This window comes from Sphaeramia orbicularis, chromosome 7 (genome assembly GCF_902148855.1).
Source record: "Sphaeramia orbicularis chromosome 7, fSphaOr1.1, whole genome shotgun sequence".
NCBI classification, from domain to species: domain Eukaryota; kingdom Metazoa; phylum Chordata; class Actinopteri; order Kurtiformes; family Apogonidae; genus Sphaeramia; species Sphaeramia orbicularis.
In genome coordinates, this window is record NC_043963.1 from 3505623 (window position 1) to 3532884 (window position 27262).

Below are 27262 nucleotides of genomic sequence, written 5' to 3' on the forward strand. Positions count from 1 at the left end.
TGGATATTTTTCTGGGCTGTTGCACCTCTGGGCCACCGTAGTTTAGTTTGTATGAACATGTTACAGGATCAAACGTTAAATATTAGATGAAAATAAAACAGATGAAAGAACTGAAGCTGCGCCAAAAAAACTCTTGGTCTTCAGACGTTTTTCTGCTGCGTGTTTGAACTCTATTCTGTATGATTCTATATTTTTTGTGGTTAAAACAAAAGCATAAACAGACGACAGGACGAGCGTCTAGTGGAAAAACATGGGCTTTATTCTTATTGGACGAACAGTACGATTTCAATCACACTCATAAATGCTTGTTCTGGACGATGCATAGATGATGGAGGAAGACCAGATCTGAAGGGAACACCAGGAAGCGCCTCTGTCGTTTCCATCGTGTTCTTCTGTTTGTCCTGCAGCTCGGCGTCGTCGTCTCCTCAGAACAGACGCTTCTCGTAACTGTGGACAGAGAACACAGGTCACATGATCAGGACGTCCACGCTGAGGTTTCCTGTGGGAGGAAGTTCTGCAGTCGTGGTCGGACGTGAAACTGAGCGTAAACACGCAGACGCCAGCGTCAGGTCGTAGATGAGGCCAGCGCGTACCTGTGGAGGCCGTGGACTCCGCCCTCCATCTGCGCCGACGCCGTCCTCTTCTCGAATTTCAGGTCTCCAGAGTACATCATGGCTCTGCAGAAGAAAAACAAACAGTGAAGGATCAGGTGAGGCGTGAAGACGAGGGATGAGTTTAACTGTTAGAAACGACAGATCGAATGAAAAAGTGTGACATGAGTCCAGTTCTGGTTCCACCTTCAGCTCAGTCTGAGCCCAAACAGAAGAGGAGAACCTGAACGATCAGCTGTGAAACCTAGAACGCACACGAATAAAAGTTCAACTGAGGCAGAACGTTGAGGACGTTTACAGTTCGACACATTTTTAAAGTAGAGTTTGTCCAGGGAAATATTTTCATTATGTCATTTTAATTATTTCACTTAAACAGAAAGAAAAGTCTGGAGTTATTATTATTAGTATTACAATTATTACTATTATTATTACAATTATTACTTTTACTATTATTATTAGTACTACAATTATTACTATTATTACTATTATTATCATCATTATTATTATTATTATCATCACTATTATTATTATTATTATTATTATTATTATTTTACTGGCTCTGGTCCACTTGGTCATATGGGTCTGGATGTGGATCCTGGTCTGGTCCACTTGGTCATATGGGTCTGGATGTGGATCCTGGTCTGGTCCACTTGGTCATATGGGTCTGGATGTGGATCCTGGTCTGGTCCACTTGGTCATATGGGTCTGGATGTGGATCCTGGTCTGGTCCACTTGGTCATATGGGTCTGGATGTGGATCCTGGTCTGGTCCACTTGGTCCACTGGTGTAATAGTAACGTTCTCATACACGTTCTGGAAATGACAGGTTTCATCCTCTACATGGACCTGCTGAATCCAGCTGTTTCTTTTCTAACAGGGTCTGGGATCCGAAACAGTAATGACTCATGTCAGAATAGAGTTTTATATGATGGGATAGATATCAGTGCATTGGTTAGTTTGGGTTCAATTATTCTCTTTGTTTCTAAAAGGCCTCACAGACGGTTTGGACTGAATTTATATCAATATTGATTTAATTTTTTTTTTCCTCCATGACTGATTTTAAATGTTCTTCCTCTAAACGTCTCTAATATTTTTCCTGCTCTGACTGTAAATAATCATTTCCATCTACTTTCATCACATCTGACTGAGGAAGAAAAATCTACCATTAAACTAGAGTGAAATATAGATGTTTCTAAACTCTATGGACATAAATATGTGGACACATCATGTCTCCAGCTGTCAGCTGTCCTGTTCAGGAGGATCAGATGCAGAAACATCTATATTTAATTAAAGTTTATTGGCAGAGTTTTCCTCCTCAGTCAGATGTGATGAAAGTAGATGGAAATGATTATTTACAGTCAGAGCAGGAAAAATATTTTATACATTTAGAGGAAGAACACTTGAAATGAGAATAATGAATTAAAAAAAAAAGTAGAAATTAAGTCCAAATCATCTGTGGTTTAAATGGTTCTCTGCTTCCAAAATGCCTCAGGAATAACCAATGTAATGATATCTATCCCATAATATAAAACTCTATTCTGACATTAGTCCTTATTGTTTTGGATCCCAGACCCTGTTGGAATAGAAACACCTGGATTCAACGTGTCCACAGACTTTTGGACACGTAGTAGATGTGGTTCTTCACTGTTCTTTTGCTCTCATATGTATGTTTTCTGCTATAGTTCATGTTTTACCTCCAAGGTTATTGTTTTTTCCATGTGCTCTCCTATTAACCCTGGACATTTTGGTTAAAAATGTTCATATTAATGATAATAAATGACTATTTTCTGGACTGTTTTTTTTTTCTCTCCATTTGCATGTAATGTCCTGAATTTGAGTGGTTTTACTGAACAAACATCTGCACACACCTCCTAAAGGCCTGGTTTTATGTCCTTAAAAACATTCATATACAAATATAGAAATGATTCAACGTAAACCTGTCATTTCTGCTTGAACATTAATTCTTCAGTATCTGTTCTTAAACATTATCAGTATTTATCATTTACAGATCATTTCTTTAGTAAACTTTCATAAACTTACGGTTTAAACTTGAACCATTTGTAAAGCTGTGGCTTTAGTGTTTGTTTGTTTTTTTTATCATTGGAACCAAACTGTAGCAGAAACATCAAACCACTGTCTTGCAGACAGATGACCAAGTGTTTCTTTCACAGTAAAAGCAGAAATCCCCTGAACATTTCATTTCTATCAGAGGTTCCTGTTTTTGCAGACGCTTCGACAGTTGGTGCATGAGCTGTACGTGTTTAATACCAGGGACGGAGGTGTCTAATACCTGGGCCGTAGGTGTTTCAATACCTGACCTGTAGGTGTCTAATACCTGGTTCGTAGGTGTCTAATACCTGGTTCGTAGGTGTTTTAATACCTGGTTCGTAGGTGTTTTAATACCTGGTTCGTAGGTGTTTTAATACCTGACCTGTAGGTGTCTAATACCTGGACCGTAGGTGTCTAATACCTGGTTCGTAGGTGTTTTAATACCTGACCTGTGGGTGTTTTAATACCTGGTTCGTAGGTGTCTAATACCTGACCTGTAGGTGTCTAATACCTGGTTCGTAGGTGTTTTAATACCTGACCTGTAGGTGTCTAATACCTGACCTGTAGGTGTCTAATACCTGGTTCGTAGGTGTCTAATACCTGACCTGTGGGTGTTTTCATCTGCGTTTTCGTACCTGAGCTGCGTGAGGCTCTTGGTTCCGATGTCCTGACACGAGTGTTGAATCCCGGCCAGAAGATACGGAATGAACTTGTGGATGGAGCCTTTGTCCTGGACGGCTCCGGAGACGCCCTGAGCTACTTTAATTTTATCACTTTCACTGAGGAGGAAAAAACAAACAAAGAAGAGTTTAGAGTGGATCCACTGCACTGCCCCCTGGTGGTCAACAGGTGGAACTACTCCCTCTAGTGGATGTTGGAAGAGTTACAACTATTCCAAAAACTAAATAAAACTACATATTTTCCATTAATATTGTAAAATGAACCTGATTTAACCAAAACTTCAAGTGTTTTTGCAGAATTATATGACATTCGATGAACCTTTTAATCTGTGTTGGATGTAAGATTCCTGGAAAACAGACTTTGATGAAATGACCAGAAAATTTGACCTTTTTTAAAGTTATGAACACATTAAAATTTGGACCATTTTGCAGTTACATGAACTGAAGACAAAACTATACGACTCATAAATGGAGTAACACTTTCACAGTGAATATATAAAAAGAAAACAGGTTGGATGTGGACTTTTTGTTGAGGAAGAAAAGTCTCCAAAGGAATAACCGAGATTTTGCAACTGAGGCAGTTTCCATTATTTTCAAAAAACAACAGCTTGGTTTAATGAATTCAAAAGCTTCTATAAATGAGCTGAAAAACTGACATTAAACAAAACCAAGTGTTACTGAATAGACCTGAGTACATGTTAACATTCAATCATAGTTTAGTTTCAGTTGATGAACCCAGTAAAAGACTGAAAACTGGAAAACAGGATTAGAGTTGGTCTGATTCTGTCATTTACTGCTTATGTAGTTTTCCTGTTATAAAAAAATTTCAGCATAATCAAAAATTCTTATTCAACAGATATAAAAGGAACAAAATATAAGGTTTTAAAGTCACTGTTACAATGATTAAGTATTTGTTCAACTTCATGATGTAAAGGTAAAATAAAGTTAAAACATCCTGAATCATTTGGACGTGTTTTAATTCAGAATATGAATAAAATGATAAACCCTAAAAACAAAATGAGAACGTCTATTAAAGTAAACACACTTAGACGCTGTGTTTTCCGGGGTGTACCTGAAGTATCGGGTCTGTGAGCCCAGGTTCTTGTCCATGGCGTCCAGTGAACCCATCCCGCGGTACTTCTTCAGCCTGATGCCGTCAGAGAAGAAGTATTCACCGGGAGCCTCGGTGGTGGCGGCGAGGAGCGAACCCATCATCACTGAGGAAACGACAACGGCGTACGTTAGCATGAACCCTTACAGAACCTTGCTCGACGTTTTTCACAAAGTGTTTTTAATTTTCTTTAGACATGAAAATCAAAAAACAATGCAATTAAATGTTTTTATGACCCTATTTTCCATGCGGTTCCATAAATGTCCACTCAGCTGAACACCATGAGTTTAACTGTAGAAGCAAAGAAATATGGATTTAACAAACTAATGTCAGAAAATGAGCAAAACTAAGAAATAAAAACATGTTTAACGCTGATAATCTGATGTTTTCTCACATTTTAACAGATTCTAATACTAGTTTTTTCTTAACGGAGATACTTTACTGTACTTTCCGGACTATTGGCTGCACCTGGCTATAAGCCACACCCACCCCGTCTCCAACGTGTCAACATCAATTCACTGATTCCAAGCTTATGTGCAGCAGCTCTATTTCCTTCTTCGACAGCCGGATCGATCGTTAGCCCAGTGAAACATAAATTAGCCAAATTGTTGTTTGATCCATGGGTTCATAGTATGTGAAAAAAGTAGCGGCTTATAGACCGGAAATTACAGTACAAGAAAAAAGTAGTTTGTTTAAAATCCTGTTAATTCCACTTTAATATCAATTATCCATTGATTTCCACTCAAACCTGTTGGTTCAGATCAGGTTTATCCAGAACAGTAAAGTTACAGTAATGGGATGAATGACAGTGGAAACGCACACACTGCTGTATGGAGTCACATTTAGTCACATGGGGTTAACTGTAAATTTCTTCTAATATTAAATAAATCTCTGTGATTTTTCCAATATTAATCCTTAGATGTTACTTGGTGTTTCCATATTTGTTTCCTGATATAGAAGGGTTTACTTTTACAACATAGTCTAGGGATGGTCGGCATGTCTGACTTCCTGTCGGCCATCTTGGATTTGAGTATAAATAATGCACTTCCCTGTGTGTCCACTAGGTGTCAGTGGATGTGATGATGCACCAGCGTCCACTGTGTGGGCTGATATGAGCTAAACCAACCAAACCCATGAATGTACAAGAGAACAGAGGAACGCTGGGATGAAAGGGTCTAAACAGAACCAGAACAGTCCTGGTCCTGGTCCTGGTCTGTACCTGTGGAGGCTCCCAGGGCCAGGGCTTTGGCGATGTGACCCACGGTCTGGATGCCGCCGTCAGCGATAACCGGGACGCCGAACCTCCGGGCGTATTCAGACACTTTGTAGACCGCCGTGGCCTGAGGCCGACCGCATGCCAACACTGAGGAAGAGGAGGAGGAGGAAAAGGAGGAGAAGGAAGAGGAGGAGAAGGAAGAGGAGGAGGAGGAGGAGGAGGAAGAGGAGGAGAAGGAGGAGGAAGAGGAGGAGGAGGAGGAGGAGGAAGAGAGGAAGAGGAGGAGGAGGAAGAGGAGGAGGAGAAGGAAGAGGAGGAGAAGGAAGAGGAGGAGGAAGAAGAGGAGGAAGAGGAGGAGGAGAAGGAGGAGGAGGAAGAGGAGAAGGAAGAGGAGGAGGAGGAAGAGGAGGAGAAGGAAGAGGAGGAGAAGGAAGAGGAGGAGGAGGAAGAGGAGGAGAAGGAAGAGGAGGAGAAGGAAGAGGAGGAGAAGGAAGAGGAGGAGGAGAAGGAAGAGGAGGAGAAGGAAGAGGAGGAGGAGAAGGAGGAGGAGGAGGAAGAGGAGGAGGAGGAAGAGGAGGAGGAGGAGGAAGAGGAGGGGGATGGACAGATGTGAGCATGTGTTCAGTTTTGATCAAACTGACACTGATTTAAATCCATTAAAACCAACTTGATTCGTCTTATTTGATCCATTTTCTATAATTCAACAATCAGCAGAAGAAAAAAAGACAAATTAATACATGTTTCATTTTCTTCATTGATAATTTGAATAAACTGGAATAAAACTCCAGGAAGTTTAAAGCAGTGATATTAGTCTTTTTTAAACGTTCTTCTTCCTTTTCCCACATTTCCCTGTGGTCTCCATAAACTGTAAATGCTCTGCTTGGCTCTGAATTCTTCATTCATTCAACTCCACAGGTCCATCTTCAACCCTATTTCTGAGGAATGACACCAGAAAGGTGGTTTGGAGCGCTGGCCCTTTAAATGCACATGAGCCACTTCAGGCCCCGCCCCCTCCAGGTTGTCAGCTGTGCTGCTCTGTCCCATTCAACCAACAACTGAACATTTGAGGTAATGGGCTCCAAGTCTGGACATATTTTCAGTCTGGACTACAACCACTGATGACAAACAATTATGGAGAAATACTGGAGAAATGTTGGTCTGAAGTCTGGACCAGATATGAGCAAATGTGGAGACGGAACTAGTGATAAAACGTAACAAATTAAGAAGGAATTCAAACAGATTGTAGAAATCCACTGGATTTTTGCCCAAATGAATCTACAGATAGTTTTGCAGCAGCTGGAGGGTTCAAATTCAAACTCTATGAACTATTAGAGTCCAAATACACAAAGAAATGAACTACAAAGAAAAGTGGGTTTCGACAAATATGAGCCATTTAAGATGTTTCATAATTAACCTTTAAAGACTTTAAAGGTTAAATGTCGAAAAAAATTTACTTTGCATCACCACAAAAATAGAAAATTTAATATATCCTTTGTATTTTTTAGTGTAAATCATATATTTTCTTATATTTAATTCGCTGATCATATAGATTCAAAGGTTATTAAACCAAAACTGAAGTTCCATTATTGTGTCAGTGTGAGCCAAGATGCATCAACATATATTAGCTGATTATTAGGAGATTTAATATCATATAATTAAATCATATTGTTATTATTATATGAGATGTCATTTCACTGATTATAAGAGTTTGTATGAATGAACTGATGCTCAGTCACAGACAATGGACGATAACACTGGATAAACAAACTAAAAACATACTGGTATTAGTGCATCTATAAATTAAGACTAGTTATTGTCTAATTAAATGTTCTAATTACTTTTATTTCAGTCATTATTATTAGATAAATGAAGTCTCTGCCTTTTAAAATAAACCCTGTCAAATAATCCTAATCTGCATTAACGGCTGTGAAGGCAGATGGAAAAAGACTAAAAACATTAAAGCTGAACCCAGAACAAACGACGTAAAAAGAAGAGGAAGTGAACGCTGAATCCACGAAAACAAACTGAAGTCAGAGTCTGAGGATCAGTGGAAACTCCCCCTGAGAATGAGGAAGTCAAACACACCAGTCACATGAGCTCTGATCAGCACCACTCCTCTAACAAAACTGCATTTATTCGACCGGAAACGACACCAAAAACAGGCTGAAACCTGCAGGGCAGGGGTGGGAAACATAAGGCCTGTGGACCAAAACCGGACCACCAGAGGGTCCGATCCGGTCCTTCAGCTAAAAACACACTGAAAATACAAACAGACAAGGATGGAGGAGTTGATTTCCTACACTACTATGGTCTGATTTTAGAATTGTATTGTCATTTTATTTTATTTTGTTTATTTTATTTACTATTTCTATTTATCCATAAAATCCTTCGTTTTATGCCAATTACTTTTAGGTATGTATTTTCTGTATGGGTGGATTTGGACAGGACTGGGCTGATGTTATTTCTTTGTTCATTTGCTAAAGAAAAATAAAGGAAAAAAAAAAAAAACAGGTTCAGGTTCCACATTCAGACCAACATGATCTAAAGTCAAATAACAAACCCATATATAATGAAAACTACACATTTTCTTTTTGGTTTAATGTGAAAAAACTCTGAAAATATTTACATTAACAAACAATCCTTTAACAATAAAATGTGAATAAAATGAACAAATATGACACAGATTGTAACTGTTCCAATATTCTGTCAGTTAATAAATGTGTATTTGATCCACTGTGATCTGGAAGTTGTGTTAATAATAAGCTGAGACGTAATATTATAGAATTTGTTCTTATTTTAGTTCCAAACTTCACATTTTAACATTGTTCTGCCTGTTACCGAATGTTTGTGTAACATTGTGTGTAAATGTACATGTAGAAATGAGAAACTGAGGCATAATATTGTTAAAATTGCACATATTTTTCTTCTGTAATTTCAGTTTTTCCAGGTTATTCACATATTTTCTGTGAAAAGATAGTTTGTAAATGTAAATATTTCACATTTACAAACCATTTTATCTCTAAGAGGCACCTTCTGTACAACCAGAACATTATTGTCAATTTCTATCAATACCCTTTACCCAGCTGTTATTATTAGCATTATTGGTTATTTAGTTATGTATTTTTGTTCATTATGATTTATTATGCTAATATCATCACTACTATTACCACTGTTGTTAATGATAATGATTTTCTTTTTTTCCCCCCTTTTTTTTAATTATCATTTATTGTTGTAACAACTCCTTTGTCTTCCATTTTTTTCTCTCACTCACACCAATGTATAATGATGAATATGTCATTAGTATCTGTTTTTGTCTCATTTGTTGTCATGTCTTTCACATTTTGTTATGTACTGTATCACTTAATTAAAAAAAGTCAATATAAATATTTTCATAATTTCATGTTTTTTTTTCTCACTAAACCAAAGAAATACTTGGAGTGGTCATTATTTAGCTTATTATGTTATTTTACTCGAGATCACTGTGCTGAATGTAGAACGTGAACTAAAACCAGTTTAACATCCATGCTGTAGAGCACAGGTGTCAAGCCGACCCACCAAAGGGTCCATATAGGGACCTGATATGTGCAAATGTCGAGACGGAACTAGTTATAAAACATAACAAATTAAGAAAGAATTCAAACAGGTTGTAGAAATCCACTAGATTTTTGCCCAAATGAATCTAAAGATAGTTCTGCAGCAGCTGGAGGGTTCAAATTCAAACTGTCTGAAGTATTAGGGTCCAAATACACAAAGAAATGAAGCACAGACTAAGAACAGTGGGTTTAGACAAATATGAGCCTTTAAATGTGAAACAGCTGTAACTTTCACATTATCTTCGATCATAAATGTAATAATCATGTTTCAGATAAAAGCCAACAGTGAAATGACATCTCAACAGTGACAGAATTCAAACAGGATCAACATACGCTTAATGGTATTCATTTCCCATGGTGCACAGGGAAGGGGCGGGGCTTCAGATCTTTATTCTAACGTTCTTAGGTGTAAAATTTCATAAATAACATTGATTCAGTCAAGGATTGGTCATGAAAATGTAAAGCAGCCACATCTGACTGATGTTCAGCAGACATCCGTCTCATTCTGATGACATCAGCATCACAGACCCCCTGGTCAGTAAAGTGGGTGGAGCCGAGGTGGGGATGATTGACAGATTAGTGCAGACACCGGAACGAGCAAAACCCCAAAACCCCAACAACCTCCAAACACTACGTCTACTGATGCAAAGCTGTTAACCAATCAGTGCAGCAGGCTGTGAAGGGGGGCGGGCACTCTGTGGTAGTAGAGCCAATGGGAGCCCAGCACAGGCCAGAGTGGGCAGGACTTACTGGAGTATCCTGTAACTGTGGTTGGGGTTTTGGGGCTGTGGAGCTTTATAGCCGGAGGAACAAAGACAGGAGCTGGACTCAAATGACATCACACATGACGGACGGACGGACAGATGACGGACAGACGACACAGATGAAGAAAACAGTGAGGCAGGAAGAAACGACAACAAACACAAACTGATCAGATTAAGGAAAGACCAAAGAACAATGATCTAACAGTTCTAATCCTCTGACAGCGACATGAAAAAAGACGATAAACGATCAGACACGAACGAAACAAGACGAACTGCTGCAACAAATAATCATGAACCAGGGAATGAAAAACAACTTTTAGAGAAAATTAAAACTAGTATTAGTTAATTCAATGCATTGACTGGACAAACATTCACAGTGAATAGATCAGAACCAGGATCAATGAGAACTGTTGAGCAAGAAGGAAGAAATGACAACGATTTTTGGCATTTATCATGATTTTGATTTCAAGTTTTAAAAAACTGTTTTGTACTTATTGTCATATAATAGTCATTGTCATGGATAAAAGAAAATCCAAATCAATGTTTAGAGATATTAAAAACCCCCATCTATGAGTCATTTTAGAAGCAAAGATAATAATTTAACCCAAACTAACCAATGCACTGATATTTATCCAATAAAATGAAACTATATTATTTACATTAGTCATTAATGTTTTGTACCCCAGACCCCTGTTAGAAAAGAAACATCTGGATTCAACCTGTCCACATACTTTTGTCCATATGACGTAAAAATTTTCAGACACAGAAAAAGTCGGGGACCAAGTGGTGATCACATTAAAAAAACAAAAACAAAGTTAAATATTGTATTCCTGGCGCTGATCCAGGATCAGTCAAACATACCACAAACTCTAACCTGACTCAGTGTTTGTCCAACCCCAGGTTTATCCAGACCAACGACAGCAGTTCAACACTGTGAATAAATATGAGTGACTAAACCGTGTCAGGACCACCTTAGTCCTGGTCCTCGTGTGTCTGTGAACCCACTGACCCGGTTCCGCTGCGTGGGTTCTGATGCCGGTGTTGGTGACTCACCTTCCTGTGTGATGCAGATGGAGCCGCTGCCCATCCCGACCCTCAGCCCGTCCACGCCGGCATCGATCAGGTTCTTGGCCTGAGCTGCAGTCACCACTATACCAGACAGGGGGCGACAGAGACACCGTTTATTAATTATTATTATCAATTATCCCTTTATTATTTAAAAAACAAGCCATTTTGACATGAATAATATCCAACTTAATTATATAACAATTGTCTTTATATGAATAAAAGTCGGAGTGGCAGTTTTTTTTACCGTTGCCTCCAATGACCTGCAGGTTTGGATATTTGTCCTTAATGTATTTAATCATGTTGATCTGGAAAATGGAGTTTCCCTGAGAGGAATCCTGGGGAAAAAAAAAACAACACAGGACGTTAACATGGTCAAATGACAACGTTACTGTAGTTTACTGAAATAACACTTCATCATCATCATCATCATTATTATCATTATTATTATCATTACTATTATCATTATTATTATTATTATTATTAATAATAATAATAATAATAACAACAATAATTACATTTATTTGTTCAGTGATGACATGAAGACAAAACAGAAAACAGGAGACTAATATCTGCAACTGATCTGGTTTCATCTTTTCTTTGAATGATTTATTTTATTTAAATATGATTTCATTTAAGATCGTGTCAAATTACATAATTTCTTCTTTATTTTGTGATACAGTGAAGTCTAGAACAAAATAAACTTTACTGTCGTTGTATGAATTCTCTAAACAGCATAAAAACACAGAAAAATGAGACACATCTAAAGATAAAAACTGATAAAAAATAAAGCTCAAATACAGCTGAAATAAACAGCTGAGACGACCGGTTGACAAATAAAACCAGACTAATTTATTCAACAGGTCGTTAGAGATGTCATGCACTTTTGTTTAAGGAAAAATGTTTATGTTATTGCTGATTGAAACTCCTGAATATTTAGTTGTTTAACAGATGTTATTAAATGTATTTGTTCTGCACAAAATGCACTTTTGTTTAAGGGGTAAAGTACAAGCACTGCTACTGCAATATCTGTTGAATATTGAACTGAATATCTGTTGAACAAACTGCTATTCATTCAGGAAAGAAAATGTATTTTATTGCTGCAATAAATATAAATAAGAATTGAATTACATAAGATTTTTTTTGGAGTTCATAATCTGACCAGTCGACTGTTGAAATCGTCATCAGTTTCAGCCTTAATGACATAAAATAAAAGTAATTTCATCTATATTTTATCCTTTTTTCTGGACACCTTTACATGGATGTCTGTCAAGAAGCCCTACCCCTGTCCCTCCCCCCTCACCAGTACAACCACATCCACGCCGCTCTGCACCAGCAGGTCCAGGCGGTACTTGTCGTCGTTGTGCGTCCCGATGGCGGCGCCACACAGCAGCTGTTTGCGTGAGTCTTTGGAGGCCAGAGGGAAGTCTCGGTTCTTCTTCAGGTCAGTCCGGGCGATGATGGACACCAGAGAGCCCGCCTCATTAACGATGGGCAGTTTACCTTCAGGGGGAGGAGCATGGTCAGCGGACGGTCAGTGGCTGGTCAGTGGATGGTCAGCGGACGTCGCGGCCCAGCGTCAGGACAAAGCGGCGTGAACACTCACCTTTCTTACTCCTCTGGAGGATCTCGTTGGCCTCCTTCAGGGTGACTCCTGCAGGCGCCACCACCAGCTCCTCCCTCTTCGTCATCACCTGAACCAGGAAAAGCACCGAGTCAAAACCTTTGACTCAAACTCCCAGGAGTCCACTGACAGGGTTTAGTTTGAACCAGGTTCTACAAGGGATGTCCTGATGTGATCTACAGATCGGTATCGGCTGGCGATCTGGCATTTTTTAGAAGATCAGATTTAGTCACGAGATCGAGCCGATCCGGACCTGGTTCTGGGGCGGGGTGGGGGTGTAAACACATGTCCAGCTCCCTCAAAGTAGAAGTTTCCAAAGGTATGGAAAAGGAAAATTATCAACACATCAGCGGGAGGCTTAGAAAAATTAGTAAAACGTCTATAGGTTTCACTTTCACCTTATAGTCCAGTTGTGATGCGTGAGTCGGGTTTTTTTCAACCCGCGGGGCTTTTGTGGAAATATTTGACCCAACCCACCCCGCAAATAAACTGGCATTCTTTTGACCCGACCCACGAGTAACCCACTGATCCACACATCACTAACGTACAGCGCAGAACGCATCCCCATATAATACCTGGACGGACCTGTCCATAGACCGGCTACAGCAGTGGCAAACGTACGCCCGAGGGCTAAAACCGGTCCGCCAAAGGTTCTCATCTGTCCCACAGTATGAATTTGGAAAGTGCAAAAATGATACTAAAGTTCTTCAGAGTCCAAGGTGTCATAGTTGTTTTAGTTCAGGTTCCACATTCAGATCAACTGGGCTCTACAGTAAAATAATAATAGCATCATAACCTATAAATAATGACTATGAATTTAAATTAAATTTCACTCTAAAAAGTCAGTATTGGATCGGTATCAGCAAAACGCTAAAAAAAAAAATTGGATCGGAAGCAAAAAAGTCCGGATCGGAACATCAGTAGATTCTACGGACACAAAAACCAGGTCTAAACTAAAGCAGTTCCATCTGTAACTGAACAAACAGACTTTGACAGAAACAGAAGGATGCTGAACAGTGGTTTGTGTAAACGGCGTGGACTGGCCTCGCTCAGCGGCAGGTCGTGGTCCTCCTCCTTCAGGAAGTCGATGTCTCTGGATGAGATGATTCCCACCAGTTTTCCTCCCATCTTCCCGTTGTCGGTGATCGGGATTCCACAGAAACCGTGACGAGCTTTGGCCTGGAAGACGTCTCGCACGCGCTCAGCAGGACTCATGACCACCGGGTCTGTGATGAAGCCCTGCTCGTAACGCTGGAGGAGGAAGAGGAGGAGGCAGAGGAGGGAGAGGAGGAGGGAGGGGGAAGGAGGGAGGAGGACAGGGAGAAGGAAATAGAGGAGGAGGGAGGAGGAAGGAGGGAGGAGGACAGGGAGAAGGAAATAGAGGAGGAGGGAGGAGGAAGGAGGGAGGAGGACAGGGAGAAGGAAAGGGAGGAGGAAGAGGAGGAGGAAGGAGAGGAACAAGGGTCACATGATCACTGTCTAAGGAGCAGAGGATGCTGGGAGAATACGACTGATCCTAAACTACAACATAAAGACACGAGGACGATGTGAAACAACGTCAAATAAAAACAGTGAAAGTCATGAAACAGACTGAAGGAGTAAAAACTAAATGAAAAGGTTTTATCGCCGTTACCTTGACTTTGCGAACTTCGTTGGCCTGAAACTCTGGAGTGCAGTTGTGGTGGATGAAGCCGATTCCACCTGTGAGCTGAAACACCAACACATACGTTAACCCACCACAGGTCCTCCCACTGTAAACACTGTACACTAATACGACAACACAGGCCAGACCCTGGACTCCGGGGGTCCTGGACTCCGGTCCATTTGGCAGCTTTAGGGTGTTTTCACTCTGGGTACCTGGATCTGTACAGTACTTGGATCCGTTCACACTCTAGCTGGGTGGGGGTGGAGAAGCTCCAGAACACTTCTGTCCTCGGGGGGTTTGTATGTTTTTATGTTTAATGTGACAGGTAGAATACACATTTTGTCTTTTATTTCTACTTTCTTTTTAATCAAACTTATTTTTATCCATTTACACTCTGCATGTATTTATTTATTGTTGATGTGGTTCTGACTGTTTCTGTGGAGCAGTGACCATATTTTGAATTTCCCCTTGGGGCTTAATAAAGTAAATCTATCTATCCTTCCCACATATGCTGCGCTCACAAACACGTACCGTGGCCTGAATATGAGTGGGTGTTCCAGGGTCTAAACAGTAGGTTGAGGTGTGGAAGGAATTCTGTCACTATCCAACAAACGCAGAACTGACAAACCCCCTTACATCATCAGCTGACTGACTGTTGTGTTCATGTGTCTACAGTGGTGCTCATACTGTTCTGTCTGTTATCCTGTTTGAAGCAGTGACCTTCGTTGTCCCTCATATTTCACCAGGTGGTTCAGTCCATAAGGTGAGCCTGTGCCATGGGGATCTGAGGCTTTTTCAGGAGACATCAGGAGCCTCATCTATGGTCTCGTGGTGATCAGGTCACATCCATTATCGGGTATGGATCGCTTTCACACTGCACCGTACCAGAGTCCACATAGTCCATACCCAGGACTACCTTCAGCTGGACTCTGGTACAGAACCGGAGCACAGAACGTTTACCTTTACATGGATAAAAGAAAGTGGACTATGGGGTCAAACAGACTCAGATATGGATTCAGGTACACAGTGTGAAAACACCCCGAGTCCAGGTCTAGGATCTGAGTCTAGGTCTGAGTCCTGGTCTTGGTTTTGTGGCCTTACTGCCATGGCGATGGCCATGTTGGCCTCTGAGACAGTGTCCATGGGGGACGAGACGAAGGGCGTTTTCATGGTGATCTGTTTGGTGAGCGCCGACGTCAAGTCCTGAAAACAACAACAGATGAACATTTACAGACGGTATCAGAGTTATTATTAATGTACAGACAGTATCATTAGAGTTATTGTACATGTAGATCTGCAGTTAAAGGATGATGTTTAAGGACAGTGACATATTCAACAGACGGGTTTTACTTTTATTAAAACTAGTAAAATTACCTTTGAACTCTCTTTATTTAGAACAGATATTTAACTCTGAAGTGACCGTTAATAAAAGGGGAGAAAAATCTGATGGATTTCTCTTCAAAGTGAAACAAAAACACATCAGTAAAACGTTCAAGATTCAGGATTTTTATTTGTCACATGATCAAAGAAATTAACAATAAATAGGATTTTCCTCTAGTTTTAGGATTGTTTTAGTTCTTTTTTTTTGGTTCATTTCAGTCTGAACCTTGTTGTTTTTCGTGTATTTGACATTTTACAGATTTTAGCATCAGATTTGTGTTATATAATATGTATTAAGTCAACTTGAATTGTATAGTTTTGATCCAAGGAAGGCCATGGAATAGAAAATAGATATGCATTAAAATAAACTTATTATGGACTGAAGTCATAAATACTTATAATATAAAATATATATAAAAGTGGACAGACAAACAGACCCAGACTGTTATATTTTTCTGAAGTGTCTGTTCCTTTGGTCTGAGGTTTAAGGTTATTATATTAATAACAATAACTGTGTAGAATTTGACTTCCATGTCCAAAAATGAATGAAAACAGTGTCGTTCTTTTTTCCTGTTAAAATGTGATGAATGTGAGGTTCATGAACCCAAACGTTGTCCTTTTAACCACATTAGAATGTGTCAGTGAACGTCTCACCACTTGGTCTGCTGTGAAGTCGATGTAACCTGGAAGAATCAGGAAGTCACTGCAGACAGAAACAACAGAACACACATATTAAACACTTCTATTTATGTTCATATGTACAGATGAACAGCATATGAAAATTTAAACTAGATTTAAAAAAACAAATAAAAAACTAAAACTAGGGTGAGATGGGATGAGGTAAAACATGAAATATCTTTTTGCAACGTTATGAACAATTTAGGATTAATAAATTAAATGACTCATGTTTTGTTCATGAAGTTGGAAAATAATAGATTACAGATGATTTATGAGTAATATATTATTTTTTGACAAAAATACACTATTTAACAGACGACTGGAGAAACATATTCACAATTAACATGTTAGAAGAATCAAACAGGTTGGTTTAAAGTTTGTGTTGAGCAACAAACATTTCCAGAGGAAATAATCGGGATTATTCAAACCCCCCAAAAAAAAAAAAAAAAAAAAAAAAAGTTTAATGGATTTAATTCGATGCTGTTCAAACCTACTTTCAATTACATTCACTGCTGACTCATCTGATTATTTTCTTCATTAATTAATTGTTTGGTTTATAAAATGTCAAAACGATAAAAATGCGAGATGAGAAAAATTCAAAAATTCAGCGTCACCTAGAGGAAAAAAAAAAAAAAAAATTCACATTTAAGATACAAACAACACATTTTCCTCTTTTAAAAAATTACTCTAGTGCATTATCCATTATTATTATTATTATTATTATGTTGACAACTAATCAATTGACTGTCTGAATATAGTAATATTATTATTATTGTTGTTAATAATAATAATAATAATAATAATAATAATAATAATAATAATAATAATAATAATAATAATAATAATAATAATGATGATGATGATAATAACATTTCTAAAGCACTTTTCATTCCAAAAAATATATATGATCAAATTATTCTGTAATACATTCAGGTCTCAGCAATTTGTAAAACAAAAAAAAAAAACAAAAACAAACAAAAAAAAATAATAATAATAATAAAACAAAAAGATAACCATTCGCAGAAAAATAAGAAAAATCTAAAATGCTGAAAAATATCCAAGAAAACAAATAAAGGCAGAAAATTTCCCACATTTACAGATCAGGATGAAGGAACAGAGGCGTTTTTGTCTGTAAGAATCATTTGTCATGTAAATAATATATAATTTTAATTCTAATTCTTTTTTTATTTTCCTCTTTCTATTTCATTTTTCACTCGTTTGTTTGTATGTTTCTGTTGTTAACTGTGACATTTCCCCACAGTCATAAATAAAGTCTTATCTTCTTTCATCTCTAAACTTCTATTCATAATTTGTGTCCTTTCTGTCCGTTCTCTGATGTTTCAGGTCGATAAAGGCGTGTGTTTCAGATAAAGACAGAGGGTCTAAATATAACCCGGTTCATCTCAGTCCACGTCGACGGCAGGACTGTGGAAAAACCTGATCCTAAATATGGGACCAGGAATGTAAACCCTGTCCAGCTCAGCTTCACCGTTCATATTCCCACAATCCTTTTCAGGTGTCGCAGCTCGTTTTTCTACATGGTTTTGTAACCTGAGGCGTCTTCTGTCAGGGGCTAAAGTTCATCATAAACCAAGTGACACATTTATCTGTTAGACGTCTGATGAATCAGAGCAGAAGGTGGAACATCGACTCTGTTTATCAGAACTGAAGGAATGAAGAACAATTAAAACAGCGTCAGAGATGAAGTCTGCGTCATAAAGGAAATAAGCATCTTTGAAATACAAAGGTTTGAGTTTATTCCTGTAAGAGTTTAAGTGAACGGTCATCTTTTAATTCACATATTAAACTTCACTCCTACTATTCATTCATTTAACCCTCTGGTGTCCAAGTGAGCAGATTATACACACTTTATACTTCATTATTATTGATTTTTAATGATTTTTAAATTCTCATCCATCCACTAAAATCAGCCCAATGTAAACACTAGTCTCTTTTCCATCAGACATCTGTGCAAAACTTTACTAATATTTACTAAATGTTGAAAAAACAGAAGTGCATAATGTTGGTTTTTCCATTAAATCCCAAATGCAATGATTAGTTTATTTATTATCACAAGATGACACAGGAAGTCATTCCATAAACATGGTGGTGATTTACAGATATATTCATTATTATATATTACCCCTCTATCTCAGACTAAATTAAAAAATGATGTGGTTTCCTGGTGTGTCCACACATACTGACATTTCTTTTTAAACTCTTCTTCTTCTCTTGTTGTAACGTCCGTCAACAGCCATTTTTTTTTTTTTTAATTCATGTGACTGTAGTTGCAGAAAAAGGTCTTTCTATTGCAGTTTTGTGTGACATACACCTGAAAAACCACGTCTTCCCAGTGCAAAAACTTTTAATCGACAAGAGTTTTGGCGAAATTGTTGTTTTTCCATGAGGTAAATTTTTATACGCAAGTTATATCCGAGCTATTTGAGGGTCAATGGAAAAGAGACTAGTGTTAAATTCCTACACTAACACCCTTCAACCAACTGAGTACAAAATAAACACTGACATATTTTACATTTGACCTAGAACCAAAAATAACAATAATATGAACCAGTGGTGGTGTTAATCACTGACATATAACAAGAGGAAAAAAATAATACCATTTTTGTGTTGAGTATTGAAAAAATAATTTTTCTGTGTTTTTTGCAGCTAAAAATATGGTTTCCATTACAAACATGGCATTTAAAGGGTTAAAAATATGACAGTTATTGAGTATTTGGTATTTCTGTTTATGGCTCAAGGTGATGAAATAAAAAAAATGTAAAAAAGTTAAAACTATGAAAAACATGTAGACATTACTACGATACTGTGCAGATTAAACGCTTTTGCTGTTTTAGGAACGACCTCTATGGGCGGGACAACGGAGGGTTAATGTGACTGTAAAAAAAGTATGTGTGAAATAAATGACATTTTGTTTCCATTTTTTAGTCACTGTTTAACACAGTTACTGCAATTCACTAATTAATCTATAATTATTATTATTATTACTATTATCATTATTGTAGTTGTTGTAATTGTTGGTATTTCCAGTTTGTCAGATGTGCTGATTTGATGTTTTTCTTTGTGAATAAACTGAATACATGTGGGTTTGACACCGACGGTCAGGTACAAAGATACTTTACAGGTTTTCAACAGATAAAACTAAACCCATTTCCTTCGCCGTGCTGGATTACCAGGTCGTCATGGTAACCATATCCAAACACTGGGAATCATTTTTGGGAGGGAAGGGTGGAGGTTTCTTGGGTCCTGTATTTAACCTCTGAGGACTGTGGACACCCACAGAGGGTTTAGTGTCTGACACTCATGGGATGGGATGTCCCAGAGGTTACGTAACCATGGGAACGGAGTCCTCCTGACGGTGACGCTGGTTTGGACTGAACTGGATGAAACGAGCAGAACGGGACTTTTCATTTTATAACTGCTTTTCCACTTGTTCTTAATGCGGTTGAAGTTGATCTGAGAACGGAACATGAGGTTCATCTGCTCTAAAAGTCCACCAGTGTGACGTCAGCAAAACGACGCCTTGTGCTGCCTTCACGTACTACAGGAATTATGGTAAATAGTAGTTGGGTGCTTCTCTGAAACTGGTCCTAAAACAGGACAGAGGGGCTAAACATTCAAACCAGATGTAGACGAATGTTATGAAGCAGGTTTGGAGAAACTTTGGGTCCATTTTAAAAATGAATATTCACTGAGATAAAAGAGAAACTATTTTTCAGATAAAACACATTCTTATATTATTTTTTATACAAAAATCCACATGTAGCACGGTCAATAGGACATGAAAATTATGAGCTACCATTTTTACAAATATCTCTTTATTCTCTCACAGGTGCATTTTGGGAATTGAACTAATTATTCCAGGCAGAGTGTTTGACAAAAATGGCCGCTGGTAAAAAATCATTCGTAATTTATTTGTGTTTAAATGTTCCGGTTCCACATGTAACACCAGTGGACACCATGGGTTCCACACCAAACCTGGAATGAGACAGACTGATGAAAAACCCACATGTGTGGATTAGAAAAACCACTAGGATCCACACAGTGAACACAGTGTCTGTATTTAGAGTCTATAGAAGAGCATTTACACACGTTTACACATCTAATGCACTGACACCAAGGGAGATTTAATGTCTATATTTGGGTCCTGTTTTTGGACCCAATATTTGATTATAAATTCATTAATTATGGGATGGATCAGAGTAAGAGGATAATTTTTTTTACATTTCTCTGAGGTCATCATTAGGTCCATCCTGGGGGGAATTATGTCTACATTTACCTTTTATTATTGGGTCCAAGAAGATGGAAAAGTGTCAGATACTAAAATAAACCCAGTTTCATAGAAGCACCCACTTAAAAACTCAAAAAATTGCACATGAACACCCCCTTATGTTGAATTTTTCACTGGAGAACTGGGAAAAAATTAGATCCATAGAATGAAAATAACCTTTGAGCTTTTCAAGATGGTGGAGAACAACGAAGGGTTCATGGCCAATAATAAACGATGGTTTTATTAACGTTCTGCTAATGTTACCTGATGATTTTACACATTTATAGGATAGACAAATAAAATGCTGTATCAGATGAATTAACTGTTTTACCCCAGTACCAGGTCACCATTAACTGTGCCAAATACTTTTCATTTTCCTACGACAACAAAAGCACCTGAACACAACCCACTTTTACTCATTTTGAATCCCTTAGTGGAAAGGATTGTGTTCCCGACAGCACGTGAAGGCAGCGTTAAACCACATGAAGTCAACGTTAGTGTCAGAGGAGCAGGTGAGGACCAGGATCATGTGTGGGGTCTGGACCACATGGGTCCGGCTCTGGGACAGGGTGCGTTTGGTCTGTTCTCGTCCGTAACCTCACCGTGGACCTCTGAAAAGTTCATACGTGTTTGAGTGAATGAAGCAGGTTCTGGAGTTAAAGGTTGTGACACATGATGGACATAAACAGACGAAGGCCAGCGTCGTGTTTCAGTTTCAGTTTGTTCTGTTTTCACTGAAACAAACTGGAGCTTTTTTCATGTTTAACCGTTCAGTGTCCAGGTGAGCGTATTAAACACACTTTACACTTCATGTCATTAAAGGTCATTATTTTTCATTATTTATTTTAAATCAGAATTTAAAAGTTGTTCATTTTTGCCTTATTTTTTAAATTCTGATCCATCCACTAAATCCATCCCATAATAAACAGTGTTAAATTCCTACACTAACACCCTTCTACCAAGTGAGTACAAAATACACACTGACACATTTAGCATTTAAGATTTGACCTAGAATCAAAAATAATAATAATATGCACTAATGTTGGTGTTAATCACTGACACATGACAGGAGGGGAAAAAAAAATACCAATGCAATTTTTACGAAGAATGTTAAAAAAAATAAAAAAATTTAAAAATTTAAAAAAAAATTGTGTTTACTGCAACCAAAAATTTGGTTTGTTTACATTACAAACATGACATTTAAAGGGTTAAAAAACAACAGTTATTGAGTATTTGGTATTGTTGTTTATGGCTCAAGTTGATGAAACAAAAACATGTAAAAATAAATAAATAAATAAATAAAAACAAACTATATGAAAATCATTTTGACATTAGTAGGACACTGATTATGCTGTCGGTGATTAGAAGTACCTCTGATACCGAAGGGTTAAAGACTACGGCTCCTACAGTTTTCCAGATACAATCACAAACAAACATTACAGAACTCCTCACATTACTGTTAAACTACTGTATTTAGGATTTTATTTAGTACCCTTAGTTTTCATCGTGTTCAGTTGTTTCCATCTTTTTGGATTTGGATTTATTTACATCCAGGTTAAAGACCCACCTGTTCTCACCTGCATTTGAATAGTTTTTATCCATCAGTTCAGATCTGCGCTGTTTCTTTTAAGCTTCAAGTTTTCATCTGTTTATTGTTTTATCTATTTATCTGTTTGTTTCTGTTTGTTTTTTCTCTCATGTCTATACTTTTTATTGCCTCCCTGCTGTAATGCTTTAAATGTTTTATGTAAAGCACTCTGAATTGTCTTGTACATGAAATTTGTTATAGAAATAAACCTGCCTTGTCTTTCTTGTCTCATGCAGAGAATCTTTAACTTTTCCCTTATGTGATGGAATGTCCATGAAGGATTAAAGGTCAAGGATCAGTCACATGACTGAAATGTTTGCATATATTCAGTCCAACCGTTCTGCATATTCAACTGTCTGAGCTGTTCTCTGTAGAAGTTATGTCGGAGTCCAGGTTTAACTGATTTTGGAGGTCAAAGGACAAGGCCATCGTGACCTCACAGAACATATTTTTAGCCATAACTTGAGAAAAGAAGCGAGAACAGATTAAAATGTATGAACTGAACATAAGTGGAATCAAACCAACAGTTTAGTATCATATGATAAAGCATCAAACATCAGAAAAACTACAACTACTGAAAATCTGATCAGTAACAATAACTGATCAATTAAAAAAAACACTGTAGGTTATTATTTTTCATAGCTAGTGTCAAATATACAATTAGAGATTTGTGAGTTTATTTCACACTAGTAGCGATTCAGTCAAATTTGAATAATTTGTGACGTCTGTTTAACAATGCTGTTTAGGGTGGAACGATTGGTTGATATCATCAATTATTGTGATAAATATTAAATCATTAAAGGCAGATTTTTGGTCGCGAGTTCTTTCATCAAACCAAAATGCTAAAACAAGCAAAAAAAAAAAAAAAGTAATAAGATAAAAATATCGTCTGTGATCTAGTGAATTTGGATTTCATTTGCTCATTTACCAAATCAACAAACAAATCTGTTATTTATGATGAGTAAAAAAAATACTATGATAAAGAAATGAGATCATAACAATAAACAAGGCAATAAGATGTAGCTGGTTGAAAATGAAAAATGACGCAAAAAAACAAAACAAAATTCTGTCCTCATCTTTGCAGCGACCCTGGGTATCATAGAACTGTTTACAAAAAACAGACTATTGATGCAACCATTATGCATCAGATTGTAATGTTTATTAAATTTTGTTTCTTTTTTCATGATAAAAGGTCAGTCTGTGTGCCCCCTTCTCTTTTTCTTTTCTTTTCTTTATTCATTTATTTTTCCTTCTCTCTGACCCTTTGGGTGGGTGGGGTTTGATGTTTATGTGTTGTTCTGCCTTGGACTTGTTCATATTTCCTATGCTGATGTACATGCCTATTTGAAAACTGAAAAATAACATCTTTAAAGAAAAACAAAAAACAAACAAACCCAAGATCAATTGTTGTGAAAGATGCAACAAAATGAGTGATGCTGCCAAAACTACAAGGACAAAAAAAAAAAAGAAAAAACAATGCAATATGATTAGATGATGCAAAAGTCTTAAACAAAAAATGCCGAAAAAAATGCAACAAGAAAATAGTTAAATGTCTGTTTATGCTCATGCACGTGAACTACACAATAAAACAGAACACAGTGCAAAAATATAAGAAACTGTGGAGAAAGAAACTGTCAAAACAATAATAACTGATAATGGTTTTCTAATTCAGCCCCAATTCTTATTTCTTATCGTTATCTTTTATTATTTGACACTGTTCGTCTCGTTTTGAAAAGGATTCAACAACATGACGATAAAATAAATATTATTCTCAGAGACAATTTAATTACGTTTTTACATTTTAATAAAATTATTATTGGTGATAATCGATACATGTAAATGTACAATGTTTCCTGGCCGAAGACACTGTTATAATCATATTACTGATGATATAAAGGTTCATTTAGTGCATGAATATAAACCTGTTTTAGTATTTTTAGCATTAAATGTACTCTGGTTAACTTCAGTGTTGCTACTACTGTCGTTAGCATACTGTTGTACTGGTTCTACTTGTTTTAGTGCCCTGGGTGTCGCGGTGGGGCGGGTACAGGTGTGTGGACGGTGGGTCTTTACTTGTAGGTGAGTCCGTCTCCTCCGGTGAACAGCTGCTGTCCGGTCAGTCCGTCCTCCGGGACGTAGCCGGTCTGTCCGCTGATCAGGTAGTCCGCCATGACGGCGAACCGAACCGTCCTCTGCGTCGGAAAACGAGCGAACCCAAAGGCGCCTGGATCTGCTACAACACAGACACGCGCGCGCAGGCCGGACTCAAACACCCAGAACTTTCTCCGCGTGCCGGTGCTCTGCGGCCGCGCGAACCGTTAAGGAACCGTGGTCCGCTGCCGGGGAACGAGCCTCTGTCCGGTAACCGTCCGGTGGGTCTCCGTTAGTCTACACCGTGTTAGTGTCCTTTAACGGGCCTTTCTGTCCTCTCCGGTCCCTCGGTCCGGTTCTCATGTTCCTCCAGCTGCACCACCGACACGTGCGTGGTGATGTGCCGTCAAGGCGGTGCTTCAGACTCTGACGTCACATCCGGTCGACCCCGCCCCTCCCGGAAGCTCCTGGTGCCGTAAATCTGCCTGTTTTATTTATTTGTTTAAAAAATGTAATTGAATATTAATCAAATTTAATTCAATTTAATTCTTTTTTTTAACCTTTTACTTTTTATATTTTTGTTTCTTGCAAACTCAGTGAATCCAAAGCCTAGAACCATTTTCTATTTTATTTAACTTCCGATGGATTTTTTCAAAAGGGAAAACTTAAATTTTATATATTTATATATAAACTTTTATTTTCAAAAGGCAAAATTAGACACTACCTCACTGACGGTTTTACTCATTTTATATTTGACTTTATTACCCATTTTTACTTTTTATAATGAAAATTAGATTATAAACTCAAAACTAGGATGTTTATTCAGACTGCTTCATGTTTGGTTCAGCTTTAGCTAAGCTTCACAGTTTAATCTTTGAAAACAGAACCATCTTATAATAAAGTAAAATCTTGGGTTTTGTGCATAAATTGTACCAAATAAACACTTTAGTCATTTTATTGCCTTAGATACTGGAATAATTCTTGAGATTTGTTTTACTGTCAAGACTTCATGGCTTATTCTTACATTTTTTAAAAACAGTACTTAGATACATAAATTCAGGATTAATTTTATTGATACGTTTGTTTTATTGATTAAATGCCCTTCAATGAAAGCTGTTATTAATTTTATTTCCTTTTTAAACTAATATTCTACAACAGTAAATTAGTAAAACAGAACCCGACCGTCTTCATCTCATAAATCTGACCTAAAACATATTAAAATACAGAAGACGATCTACTATTGTATGATGATCTTTTAATATTTTTGTCTCATTTCCGTTGTTGGACGTTAAACCTGTTTTAATTCAGTTCCTAAAACATAACTCGTATTATTTAACTTTAATTTATTGGAGTGTTTGACGTGGGGACGTGGTCTCTGCCAGTGTTAAACTGGGTCACATACACCAGGCCTATATCGGGCTGTGACCACACCAGTCCTCTATTAAACAAGCTGCCACTTCCAGAAGGTCAAAGGTCATCTGAGTTCATCTAAAGCATCAACAGTCAAGTGATCATTTCAGAAAAGTTTCATTTCATTCAAAGACCCACATGTTCCCACTGATTTCAACTTTTATCAAGAGCACTAGTTCATTTTGTTTTTTTGTTAATTTGTTTTTATTTTTTATTGTTATACCCCCCCCCCCCCATCTGTCAGTTGATGCAGTGGATTCACTCCCTCAATATTTAGAAAATGTGTCTTTGTTTAAAGAATTAAAGGACTTTTAATTAATTTCATAAGGTCTCATTTTCAGGGTCAGACCTCAAATTGGGTCACTAGGCCATTTTTATCAGATCACCTCTAACCCCCTCTAGGCTAAGCCCCACCCCCCTCGGTTACTGTGGCTACACCTGTCAAGCTTTGGCATTCAACATGTTAAGGGGTTTTCAGCGCCATCACAGATATTCAGACTGATCAAAATGAAAAAAATAAAGAAAACAATAAATACAACATAAAAAAAAAAATTGACAAAAAAAATTAACACGAGTAAAATGACTTTAAAAGGAATAAAAAACAAAATTAAGAAAAATGTAATGTAAAAAATAAATTAATGAACAAAATAAACTTAAATGAACAAACTAATAAATATAATGGATAGAAAAATTTACCAAAAAAGTAAAATTTACAAAAGCGAACATATTAAAATGAACAGAATAAGCAACAGAATTTTAAAAATGAGCAAAATTTTAAAATTAACAAAAACCCCAAAAACGAATGAAAAAAACTGAAGTCAACTAAATTCTGTTACTGTGTTTGCATAATGTGTAATAAAAACACAAGAGACGAGGTCCGGTTTTAAAAACTCTCTCAGTAACTCTATTTCTGTATTAATGTACAACCGTTGAAAATTACAGCAATTTTTTTGGTATTTTTTTTCTTTTTTAAATTTTTTTAAACGATCTATCTATCAACAGCCATTTTTCCAGAAGAAAAGTGAACAATGTGAGCAGGAAGAAGAAGAAGAAAAGAAAAAAGGAGCAAAACAAAGTGAGTGGATGAAAAGCGGAGAAAGAAAAAAAAAATCAGGAGTTCAGGGATGAGGAGACAAATCAAACAGTTAAGGGTTTATTCTCTGCTGCGGAGTGTTGGGGGCGTGGCCGTGGGGGCGTGGCCGTGTGCGCATGCCGTGGCGAGAGGTGGCGCTGTAGTGTCAGACGGAGGCGGGGCTACACTCGATGCTTCAAAACAACTTTGTCATGTGACCGGAGACGCGAAAGCTTCCAGTGGAGTCCATAACGGCGATGAAACAGGACAAGGAGTGACAGCGTTTCAGACGCTTATGCTTATTCTGTCAAGAAATCACAGGTTTGTTATTTATTCGTCTCTAAATACTGAAACCATTTTCCTCATGATAGTAGTTACATTTATGTGGCTGCATCACG

General features: G+C 37.6%; 1 protein-coding gene across 2 annotated transcripts; it reads right to left on the reverse strand.

Annotated features, from left to right (window-relative positions):
• Positions 1-238: 238 nt before the first annotated feature.
• On the reverse strand, positions 239-24806 carry impdh2 (IMP (inosine 5'-monophosphate) dehydrogenase 2). Of its 2 annotated transcripts, XM_030138878.1 has the most exons (15): positions 24365-24806; positions 16392-16440; positions 15459-15560; positions 14346-14420; positions 13757-13963; positions 12695-12782; positions 12392-12591; positions 11336-11426; positions 11077-11172; positions 10010-10081; positions 5670-5813; positions 4412-4556; positions 3295-3438; positions 594-677; positions 239-447 (listed from the first exon to the last, which is right to left on the reverse strand). In XM_030138878.1, the coding sequence occupies exons 1-15, from the start codon at positions 24460-24462 to the stop codon at positions 426-428; spliced, it is 1617 nt and encodes a 538-aa protein (XP_029994738.1). In that variant the 5' UTR covers positions 24463-24806; the 3' UTR covers positions 239-425. The 2 variants fall into 2 exon arrangements, with proteins under 2 accessions (XP_029994738.1, XP_029994739.1); XM_030138879.1 differs by lacking the exon at positions 10010-10081 and having other exon boundaries at positions 24365-24605.
• Positions 24807-27262: the final 2456 nt, after the last annotated feature.

Bases quoted from the DNA above. Each gene is read 5' to 3' on its own strand.
- impdh2 (XM_030138878.1), bottom strand. From the start codon at position 24,462: ATGGCGGACTACCTGATCAGCGGACAGACCGGCTACGTCCCGGAGGAC. The intron at 12,783-13,756 runs GCCAGTCCACGC...TTCCTGGTTCAG, and splicing joins ACGACCTGCCGCTGAGCGAG to GTGATGACGAAGAGGGAGGA. The intron at 12,592-12,694 runs GTGAGTGTTCAC...CTCCCCCTGAAG, and splicing joins CCTCCAGAGGAGTAAGAAAG to GTAAACTGCCCATCGTTAAT.